Below are 12,189 nucleotides of genomic sequence, written 5' to 3' on the forward strand. Positions count from 1 at the left end.
AGTTAGGGAAAATCTATCAGCAGATTAGATTTATGCTGATGTCATGATATTTGTCTTACATTTCTTGAAAATTATTTCCTGAAAACTATGCATGAATGCTTCTAGGCAGGTCTTTCAGGGGAGAAATTCACTCAGAAATGGCATTACAAATAGTTATTTAAGAACAATAATGCCTTATTTTTGGTGCTGTGAGCCTTCTTTTACACATGAGGAAAGTGAAGCTCTGTAGGGTAAAGTCCAGAAGACATGGGCCTGCTTAAGGGTCAGAGCTGGATTCAAACCCAAATCTCAGGCTACCCTGCCGAAAGTTCTGTTTACCTCCACTTTTAGCAGCAGATGACAGAGCTCACATCTTAGTTCCCAAGAAGAGGCATTTTCTGAATTACTTTCTCCCTTTTCTCAACTGTGGTACTGAAAGTACTTTCTTCTGAAAAAAGAAGAAATTAACAAATATTTCAAACATTGCAATGCTAAACATTCCTTTGTCCATTTCCAGATATGCTTTTGGGTCATTGCCGCAGCTCGTCAGATACAGAAAATGAGAAAATTTTACTTTAGGAGAATAATGAGAATGGAAATAGGATGGTTTGACTGCAATTCAGTGGGGGAGCTGAATACAAGATTCTCTGAGTAAGTAGCTGGTAAAACAGTACTTTAGTGTGTGATTTTTGGATAATAAAACTCTTCTTTCTAAATTAAATAACAATTTAAAAATATTTTCAGTTTTCCTATGTTTCATCTCTGAAATTGGGCTTTCATAGGTGGCATGGCTTTTTCATAGGTAATACACTGTCAAATATGGACATTAAAAATTGAAAGCCAAGGTATTGCAATTTGGTGTGTAGAACTTAATTAAAATATTAGAAATGAAGTATTGTAGAAGACAGTTAAAAAGGTTATTTAGCTGTCCAGGTGTAACTGGATTTAAATCCAGTTTACACCTAGTTTAGGTCATTAACAGCCACCCAGGAATTCTAAATGAGAGGAATTAGAATTGGTTGAACCCTATTGAACTGAATTTTGAGGTCCCCTGAAAGACGGTCACTCTACAGTGTAGACAAAGCACACTGAAAGTCAGGACCCCTGGCTTCCAGCACTTGTTCTGCTCCTTACTGTGACCTTGAACAGTTATCTAACCTTGCCAGAACACAATGGCCTAATATCTGGGTGATGTCTTAGGTTCTTTCTTGCTATGTAGTTCCAAGCTCTATTCACTCCATCTGGACAAGAGATTAAGGAAATGTTCTCAGGAATATGAAGTTAATATAATTATATTCAATCAATATTCTGGAGCAATTACCTTGCACTTATGCTCTTAAGGAACTTACAGCCTAGTAGGGGAAATAAGAAATGGAAGCAAATAATCAGGACTAACACATATTAATTGTTGATTATATGATAGGCGCTGTTCTATAGGCTTTACATATATTCACTACTTTAATCCTCATTACTACCCATTGGGGTAGGTTCTATTATTGTCTTCATTTTACAGACAAGAAAATTGAGCCACAAAAAGGTTAAGTAACTTGCCCAACAAGAGTTTGTATTCAAATTCCTAGTCTGGCTCCAGAATCTGCACTCTTCACCACTACTCTATACTGCCTATAAGCAGAATGCAATAATTCCACCCACATACAAATGCACAAGGATTAATTACAGTGTTATGGAAACACAGGGAGAAAGGCGTTACTTCTTCTTGGGGGATTATACACGATTGATGCACGAGGAGGTATGTGACTAGAACCTTGAGGCTGAAAGGATTCAGCAGGCATGAAGAAAGAAAAGCTTTGCAAGACAGAGCAAGGATATTAGCTATGTAAAAGAAAAAGACAAGTAAGATGGTTTCCAAAAGCCTTTGTCAACACTGAGTACCAGCTAGGAAACCTAGATTAAGAACAGAATTGGTTGGCTATGAGGAAAGAGGCTTGATAACATCCCAAGGTGCAGCAAATTTTCCAAGATTGGAGAGGCTGTTAATGCTATCCAAGGGTGATGGGGATAGAGAGACGGGAATGTTTAAAAGGGAAAGACTGAGACTTTCAGCAAGACATTGGAATGATCAAATTCAGTTTTAGTGACCAAAATCTTTCTGGTTTCTAGTGATATTAATAAAATCAATGATGCCATAGCTGACCAAATGGCCCTTTTCATTCAGCGCATGACCTCGACCCTCTGTGGTTTCCTGTTGGGATTTTTCAGGGGTTGGAAACTGACCTTGGTTATTATTTCTGTCAGCCCTCTCATTGGGATTGGAGCAGCCACCATTGGTCTGGTAAGAATGTCTTTTTGCATCTCTCCATGGGAAGACATTTGCCCTCATAAACAGCCAAAAATGTGAAGCTTGAGTCCCTTTTCCTGAGTATAGTTAGCAACATAATTATCACTATTTTCATGTAGTTTGTTAGATTACCCTCAGTGTCAAATGACATTTCATCGAATAGGGATTAATGATGTTTTAATAGGTAAATATTGTTTTATTAACAGCAATTACATTTGTTGAGCATTCACTGTTTCTCTAGGCACTACTAGGAACTTAATATTCATTATCTCTAATCCTTACAACAATCTTATAAAGTGAGCACTAACATCATTTTAAATATAAGAAACTAGGCTCAGAAAGGTAAGGGGATCTGTCTGGGCCTGCACAGCTGGCAGAGTAGGATTCAAGTCTAAGGGGCTCTGACTCCAAACCCCACTCACTGTCCAATATGCCTGTTCTTCTCCATGTCCTCCCAAGCTTGGGCGCTTCCCTGAAATGGCACAACAGACAAAGAACGTTAACAAGCACATAAGAAGGATTTCTGCAATCACAGCTATGTTCTCCATTTCATCTTATCTTTCAGATAACCTCTTTCAGAGAGAGGTGATCTGATCCATTCCAAGAGTTATCCCATTCACTGTCTCAGTTCCCTGGGTATTGAGGCCTAGACAACATATAGGAATAGGAATTTTAGGTCACATCAGCTAAAAACACTCCCAAGGACTGAGAAATTTTTATTATTATTATTATTATACTTTAGGTTTTAGGGTACATGTGCACAATGTGCAGGTTTGTTACATATGTATCCATGTGCCGTGTTGGTGTGCTGCACCCATTAACTTGTCATTTAGCATTAGGTATATCTCCTAATGTTGTCCCTCCCCCCTCCCCCCACCCCACAACAGTCCCTGGAGTGTGATGTTCCCCTTCCTGTGTCTATGAGTTCTCACTGTTCAATTCCCACCTATGAGTGAGAACATGCGGTGTTTGGTTTTTTGTCCTTGCAATAGTTTACTGAGAATGATGGTTTCCAGTTTCATCCATGTCCCTACAAAGGACATGAACTCATCATTTTTTATGGCTGCATAGTATTCCACGGTGTAGATGTGCCACATTTTCTTAATCCAGTCTATCGTTGTTGGGCATTTGGGTTGGTTCCAAGTCTTTGCTATTGTGAATAGTGCCGCAATAAACATACGTGTGCATGTGTCTTTATAGCAGCATGATTTATAGTCCTTTGGGTATATACCCAGTAATGGGATGGCTGGGTCAAATGGTATTTCTAGTTCTAGATCCCTGAGGAATCGCCACACTGACTTCTACAATGGTTGAACTAGTTTACAGTCCCACCAACAGTGTAAAAGTGTTCCTATTTCTCCACATCCTCTCCAGCACCTGTTGTTTCCTGACTTTTTAATGATGGCCATTCTAACTGGTGTGAAATGGTATCTCACTGTGGTTTTGATTTGCATTTCTCTGATGGCCAGTGATGATGAGCATTTTTTCATTTGTTTTTTGGCTGCATAAATGTCTTTTTTTGAGAAGTGTCTGTTCATGTCCTTTGCCCACTTTTTGATGGGGTTGTTTGTTTTTTTCTTGTAAATTTGTTTGAGTTCATTGTAGATTAGTCACAGCCAATATCATACTGAATGGGCAAAAACTGGAAGCATTCCCTTTGAAAACTGGCACAAGACAGGGATGCCCTCTCTCACCACTCCTATTCAACATAGTGCTGGAAGTTCTGGCCAGGGCAATCAGGCAGGAGAAGGAAATAAAGGGTATTCAATTAGGAAAAGAGGAAGTCAAATTGTCCCTGTTTACAGATGACATGATTGTACATCTAGAAAACCCCATTGTCTCAGCCCAAAATCTCCTTAAGCTGATTAGCAACTTCAGCAAAGTCTCAGGATACAAAATCAATGTACAAAAATCACAAGCATTCTTGTACACCAATAACAGACAAACAGAGAGCCAAATCATGAGTGAACTCCCATTCACAATTGCTTCAAAGAGAATAAAATACCTAGGAATCCAACTTACAAGGGATGTGAAGGACCTTTTCAAGGAGAACTACAAACAACTGCTCAATGAAATAAAAGAGGATACAAACAAATGGAAGAACATTCCATGCTCATGGGTTGGAGAAATTATTAGAGCAGCCACATTAGATAGCACGTTATGGAATCAGGCATACTAAAAATTTGCTATAAATGAGAATAGAATTTAACTGAAAAACTGCATACACACTCACACATCATTGAGCAATAGGTACCAATTTCCTATTGCTCAATAGCAAAATATTCTCACAGTCCACTGACATCACTGAAACATTTCCCAGATAAAATAGAAAATGGTTGAAGTGACAATAGCAAAGAGCTCACTCCATTTCATTAGGTCACCACTTGGCTAACAGGTTGTGTGACTCAGGAAAAATCCATTTAACCCGTGAAAACCTCGGTTTCCTTGTCTTTAAAATAGGGATAATACCTCCCAAAAACATTATGATGATTCAGGGAATAATCCACGTTATGCATGTAAGCAGTGTCGGGCACAGAATCAATTGCTAAAGAGAGATGTAGATGTTTTTCAATCCACTATATCATTCAAGCTTTACGGCAGTCTTTCCTACTAACCGCTTTCCAACTGTAATCCAAGGAACCCTCAACTTCCACAGAAGAGCTTCAGGGGGTTTGCAAACATTTTGTTCATTTTTTTTCCGAGTACAGTAATCTCTTTCTTCAAACCTGTGATAAATATACACACTCACATGGATCATAGGCCACATTTCAACATGTTGGAGGTTAACACATAGCCCAGTTCACTTGGTTTTAAACAGATCTAATGCTTAGTTTCTCTAGTCATCTCAGTACCCATTTCCAGCTTCTCATAAACATGTCACTGATTTGGAATGTTGTAGGTCTGCACATGTCTTGTCTTGCTTTCAAGTCTGTGTACATTTGTCCTTATACAACAAACTTCTACAAGCGACTATACAACAAACTATACAAGCAACTTCACTAGGCTCAAATGTAAATTTTAATGTTAATAAAAACAGCTTCCAGTCTTGGTAACACAGTGAGACCCCACCTCTACAAAAAAAAAAAATTTTAAATAGCCAGGCATGGTGGCATGTGCCTATAGTCTCATATACCCAGGAGGCTGAGGCCAGTGAAATGCTTGAGTCCAGGAGTTTGAGGCTGCAGTAAGCTAGGATCATGCCACTGCATTCCAGCCTGGGCAACAGAACAAGAACTCGTCTCTTTAAAAAAAAAAAAAAAAAAGCCTCACTTTCCTTACTGTTACATGTTTAATTCACCTGTTTTATAAAATGTACACTGATGAAATAAATATATTGTTTTTAAAAACTACTATGAATACTTACTTAACTTATATCTTAGAATTCCATCTAAGATTCTGATAAGAGTTTTGCTGCTAAAAGTTTGGAAAAACTACTGGAAGATAAACTCCCTTAATCTGGGTATTATATATTTTTTTATATTTCTGAGCTAGTTGATCTTCCGCAATATGTGTTTTTTCCTCTTCTTATTTATTAATCTGTGCCAGGGGTTTCTTTGGGGGTTCATTTTGACTAGGACTCAATCCAAGTCAGTTTTAGAAAAAGTAATGTGCCTACTATTAAGTACAGATGTCTTTGCATTTCCTTTTGTAAAAACCAAAACTACATAGTTGAGCGTCTCCAACTGAGTGAAAATGGACTTTCTTTTCTGGAATCATCTGGAATCATCTTTCAACATCATGCCTATACTTTATATGCCATATATTATACACAGTCATGATATCTGCATGTGTCTCTGGCTTTTGTCTATAAATTATGCAATGGCCATTGGCTAATAGCAATGAACTATGACATGGTCTAACTTAACACTTTATTAGTATAACGACTGAAACACTTTAGTCTCACAGAATGTCCTATTTGGAACTTACTCTTTGAGGAGGTTCTTACTTTTAGTAGGGTCATTTTGATATATCAACAACCAGACAACCCTGGATGAAGCTTACCATAGACCAAATTTGGACCAGATTTCTTCCTCCTGTCAATGATGTTACAGTGAGAATCTAATATTGTATTAAACCCGTGCCACATGTTAAATGAATCTGAATGACAGACTGACTTGCCTAATTTCTTGGACTTCACATTTTCTTTTCTTCTTTTTGATTTTTAGAGTGTGTCCAAGTTTACAGACTATGAGCTGAAGGCCTATGCCAAAGCAGGGGTGGTGGCTGATGAAGTCATTTCATCAATGAGAACAGTGGCTGCTTTTGGTGGTGAGAAAAGAGAGGTTGAAAGGTTGGTTAATTGGAATCTGATTCTTTCCTTAATTTCATCAATCAGTGTAGTACCCTGAGTCTCTCAGTTTGTGCAAAGCGGCAGACCCACCTTGGTCTGTGGCCTCCGGAAGAAGTACTTGTTCAAGAGGGAGTTAAGCAGGGTAATTTAGGTTGGTCAAAGCACAATAAGTAGTCCCAAGTCTTTAGTAGTATGTTTTTAAAGATGTTGCAGTGGGCAATTTTTAGAAAGCCAACTTAGGGTAGATATTTATTTCAAACTCTGATGGTATGTATGTATACATATTATACCTCATATCAGTCTATGATGCTGTTTGCTGTCATTAAAGAAAAGCCTACATGAGACATTACAACTGATACCACAGAAATACAGACGATCATAAGAGACTACTAAAAACAAATGCCAACAAATTGGATGACCTAGAAGAAATGGATAAATTCCTAGAAAAATACAACCTGCCAAGGTTGAATCACGGAGAAATAAAGAGAAATAAATCTGAACATACCAATAATGAGTAAGGAGATTGAATCAGTAATAAAAAGTCTCCCATGAAAGAAAAGCCCAGGACCTGATAGCTTCATTGCAGAATTTTACCAGACATTTACAGAAAAACTAGTACCAGTCCTCCTCAAATTCTTCCACAAAATTAAAGAGGAAGGAATACTTCACACTCATTTTACAAGGAAAATATTACCTTGATACCAAAGCCAGAAAAGGATACTACAAGAAAATCAAAGGCCAATATCCATGATAAACATGGATGTGAAAATGCTCAACAAAAATACTAGTAAACCAAATTGAATAGCACATTAAAAGAATCATTCACCATGATCAAGTGGGATTTATCCCTAGGATGTAAGGATGGTTCAACATAGGCATGTCAATAAATGTAATATACCACATTAACAGAATGAAGACAAAAACCATATGATTATCTCAATAGATGCTGGAAAAGCATTTAACAAAATTCAACATCCTTTCCTGACAGAAACTCTCAACAAATTAGGTATAAAAAGAATGTACCTTAATACAATAAAGGTCACATATGACAAGCCCACAGCTAAATCATACTCAGGGGTGAGAATTTGAAAGCTTTTCCCCCTAAGATCAGGAACAAGACAAAAATACCCATTCTTGCCACTTCTTATGCAACCACAAAAGACCTTGAACAGCAAAAATCCTGAACAAGAAGAACAAAGCTGGAGGCATCACGTTACCTGATCTCAAAATCTACTAGAAAGTAGTAGATTATTATTAGATTATTTGATTACTATAGTAATCAAAACAGCATGGTACTGGCATAGAAACAGACACATAGACCAGTGAAAAAGAATGGAGAGCCCAGAAAGAAGTCCATGCATTTATAGTCCATTGATTTTCAATAAAGAGGCCAACAACACACCATGAGGAAAGGGCAGTCTCTTCAATAAACGATGTTGGGGAAACTGGATATCCACATGCAGAAGAATGAAATTTGATCCTTACCTCACACTATACACAAATATCAACTCAAAATGGATGAAAGTTTTAAATGTAGGATATAAAACTGAAAAACTACTAGAAGAAAGCATAGGGAAGAAGCTCTATGACATTGGTCTAGGCAATGATTTTTTTGACACAACCCCAAAAGGACAGGTAACAAAAGCAAAAATAGACAGATGGGATTACATCAAACTAAAAAGCTTCAAAAAGGAAGCAATCAACAGAGTGAAGAGGCAATTTATAGAATGAGAGAAAATATTTGTAAACCATACATCTGATAAGGGGTTAATATCCAATACATATAAGAAACACAAACAACTCAATGACAAGAAAACAACCTGATTAAAAAATGGTCAAAAGACCTGAATAGATATTTCTCAAAAGAAAACGTACAAATAGAAACATACAAAAAGAAACATACAACAGGTATGTGAAAAGATGTCACACATCACTAATCATCAAGGAAACAGAAGTCAAAACCACAATGAGACATCATCTTATACCTGTAAGAATGGCCATTATAAAAAGAAGAAAGATATCAAGTGTTGGCAAGTATTTGGGGAAAATGAAACCCTGTTACACGGATCGCTTTTGGTGGGAAAGTAAATCAGTACAGCCAAAGAGTATGGAGATTCATCAAAAAATGGAAAATAGAACTACCATATGATCCAGCATCCCCACTAGTGGGTATATATCCAAAGGAAACGAAATCAGTATGTCAAGAGATATCTGTACTCTTATATTCACTGCAACATTATTCACAATAGCCAAGGTATGGAATCAACCTAAGCACCCATCAACAGACAAGTGAACGAAGAAAATACGGTGTGTGTAAATTTACATGCCACACTCAATAGAATACTATTCAGCCTTTAAAAAGAAGAAAATACTGTTATTTGCGGCAACATGATGAACCTGGAGGATATTATGTTAAGTGAAATAAGCCAGGCACAGAAAAATACCCCATGATTTTACTGACAGAGTTGAACTCACAGAAGCAGAGAGCAGAACAGTGGTTACCAGGGGCTATGAGGGGGACGGGGCAGGCAAGAACTGGGGAGACGCTGGTCAAAGGATTCAAAATTTCAGTTAGACAGGGGTAATAAGTTTGAGATATTTTAAAAATAATGACTTATTAATTATCTAATTGTAGTTATTTTAATTTGGTTCATGGTGACCTAAAAGAAACCCTTCCTTATTCGCACTTAAGAGGCAGTTTATAAACTCAAGAAATGTGTTGTTAACATTGTGACTATGGTTAATAACAAGGTATTGCATACGTGAAAATTGCTAAGAATAGATTTTTAAGTGTTCTCACCACACACACACACACACACACACAATATAAGTATGTGAGGTAATGGATGTTAATTATCTTGATTTAGCCATTCCACAATTTTTATACATACTTCGAACCATCATGTTGTATACCATAAATACATGTAACTTTTATCAATTAAAAAATAATAAAGAAATGCCAGCATGATTCAAAATGCTATTTCACACATTTTTATTGAACACCTTTTTAATTAAGCACATTTTATTCAGATACAGTGCTACATGTTCTTTATAAAGTCTGATAAGATTTCTATTTGGTCAAACAGGCTGGGCACCATGGCTCACACCTGTAATCCCAGCACTTTGGAAGTCCAAGGCAGGTGGATTGCTTGAGGCCAAGAGTTTGAGACCAGCCTGGGCAACATGGCAAAACCTCATCTCTACAAAAAAATATAAAAATTAACCAGACATGGTGATGTACACCTGTAGTCCCAGCTACTTGGGAGGCTGAGGTGGGAGGATCACATCATCCTGGGAAGGTTGAGGTTGCAGTGAGCTATGATCATCCTACTGCACTCCAGCCTGAATGACAGAGTGAGACCCTGTCTCAAAAAACAAATTAGTGTTGATAAGTTACAGAGCATTATTCTAGAGATTAACTCCCAATGAAAAGAAAAACCTAAATGGCCAAAATAATACAGTTGTCTAAAATGTAATTTTGTTTATTCTTTAATTTATCTGGTATTTATTGAGTACTTACTACGTGCCATGCTTTGATTTTTATAAAATGGCTACCAACTGAATAGCAAATCTTACTTTATGTGTTGTAGATTTGGTAAGATGGTGTTATTCTCAGTTGCTACCAAATCCATCAAGTAAAAAAGAGAATAGGATTTAAAACCTCTTATTATCCTCTTTTCCCCACTTCTTTTGGTTTGTGGAGTGAGGTTCCTTATGTCTTGTAAAAAATTTCAGTAGCACATTTCTTCCACCATGGAAGACGTCATCTTTTATTGTCAATAAAAGAGGCAGTGTAGTGTTTTAAAAATGGTAACAAACGTAGGATAGACCTTCAGTTTGTGTCCTGCAAAAGGTTAAAAGTTCTCCATGAATTCAATTCTTGAGATGTAGGAAGGCGGTTTCAGAATGCCTGAGCTATATATGAGACAATGCCCATTGTTAATGGCTAGATCATGGAATTACTGAAACTTATTCCTTGCATTGGACTTCCACATAGTTTCAGTTATCCATGTCTCATGGCTGTGAATCTGACCAGTATGTCACAACACAGCATCTCAGCCACAGGGCAGATGGGTGAGTTATAGATGAGTTGGTGCAAACACTAGTTCCAAGCCTGGGGAGCTGGAAACAAAATAGTCTGGCCTGCTTATTTGGAGCCAGTTGCATTATTTTCTGATAGGAACATGTCATGTGACTCAAGGAAACACTTCAAACACAGTACTAGATCTCTCTTGTTCATACATTTATGTTGAAAATTCTTTTCTCTTGGGGCCAAGCTTACCTTACTATGCAATCCAAGCAGCAATCAGGCAGCTTTGTTAAGTATCGCCCTTTTAACGTGTTTCATTGTCAGGTTAAAACAAACTTTAAAAAACTACACAAAGATTACTGGAGATTTTTCTCCCTGAAGCTGCTCTGTGGGATGATTTTATGATCATTTTGTAAAACCACTGCATCATGGCCTGTTTTAAACATTATAACTTGAGCTGTTTCTGCTGAAATTGACTCAAACGTTTTCTCTTCACAGGTATGAGAAAAATCTTGTGTTTGCCCAGCGTTGGGGAATTAGAAAAGGGATAGTGATGGGATTCTTTACTGGATTCGTGTGGTGTCTCATCTTTTTGTGTTATGCGCTGGCCTTCTGGTACGGCTCCACACTTGTCCTGGATGAAGGAGAATATACACCAGGAACCCTTGTCCAGGTACCTCGGACTTATTGACGGAGACATAGGATTTCCTTCCTGTATCTCAGAAAAGTCCATGGATTAGATGTTTTGTTACTTTGGTGTCTTCAGGAAAAAAGCATCAATGATTTTATGGAGTCTGTCTATGGAAACAAGTAATACCTTAATTTTTTTTATTTCCATAATTTTTTTGGGAAACAGGTAGTATTTGGTTACATGAGTAAGTCCTTTAGTGGTGATTTGTGAGATTTTGGGGCACCCATCGCCCAAGCAGTATACACTGAACCCAAGCTGTAGTCTTTTATCCTTCACTCCCTTCCTACCCTTCTCCGCTGAGTCCCCAAAGTCCATTGTATCATTCTTCTGCCTTTGCATCCTCATAGCTTAGCTCCCACTTATGAGTGAGAACGTGCAATATTTGGTTTTCCATTCCTGAGTTACTTCACTCAGAATAACAGTCTCCAATCCCATCCAGGTTGCTGTGAATGCCATTAATTCATTCCTTTTATTGCTGAGTAGTAGTCTGTAATATATATACATGTAATTATATATATCTGTGTGTACATATATGTTATATATATATCATAGTTATTATATATACATATAATTATATATACATATATATAATTATAATTATATATAATTATAATTATATATATGTATAATTATATATACATATATATAATTATATATATACATATATAATTATATATACATATAATTATATATATCTGTGTGTACATATATGTTATATATATATCATAGTTTCTTTATCCACTTGTTGATTGATGGGCATTTGGGCTAGTTCCACAGTTTTGCAATTGTAAATTGTGCTGCTATAAACATGCGTGTGCAAGTATCTCTTTTGTATAACGACTTCTTTTCCTCTGGGTAGATACCCAGTAGTGGGATTGCTGGATCAAATGGTAGTTCTA

At 37.0% G+C, this 12,189-nt stretch overlaps 1 protein-coding gene across 1 annotated transcript in view; it reads left to right on the top strand.

The window, feature by feature from the left end:
* Positions 1–12,189, top strand: part of ABCB11 (ATP binding cassette subfamily B member 11) — a 102,378-nt gene that overhangs the window by 22,452 nt on the left and 67,737 nt on the right. Inside the window, exons 6-9 of the mRNA XM_055291888.2 lie at positions 497–630; positions 2,101–2,272; positions 6,445–6,569; positions 11,098–11,272. Of these exons, the coding sequence (XP_055147863.1) occupies positions 497–630; positions 2,101–2,272; positions 6,445–6,569; positions 11,098–11,272 (606 nt within the window). The remainder of the gene's footprint in view (positions 1–496; positions 631–2,100; positions 2,273–6,444; positions 6,570–11,097; positions 11,273–12,189) is intronic.

The sequence above is a fragment of the Symphalangus syndactylus genome, chromosome 9 (genome assembly GCF_028878055.3).
Source record: "Symphalangus syndactylus isolate Jambi chromosome 9, NHGRI_mSymSyn1-v2.1_pri, whole genome shotgun sequence".
Classification (NCBI taxonomy): Eukaryota; Metazoa; Chordata; class Mammalia; order Primates; family Hylobatidae; genus Symphalangus; species Symphalangus syndactylus.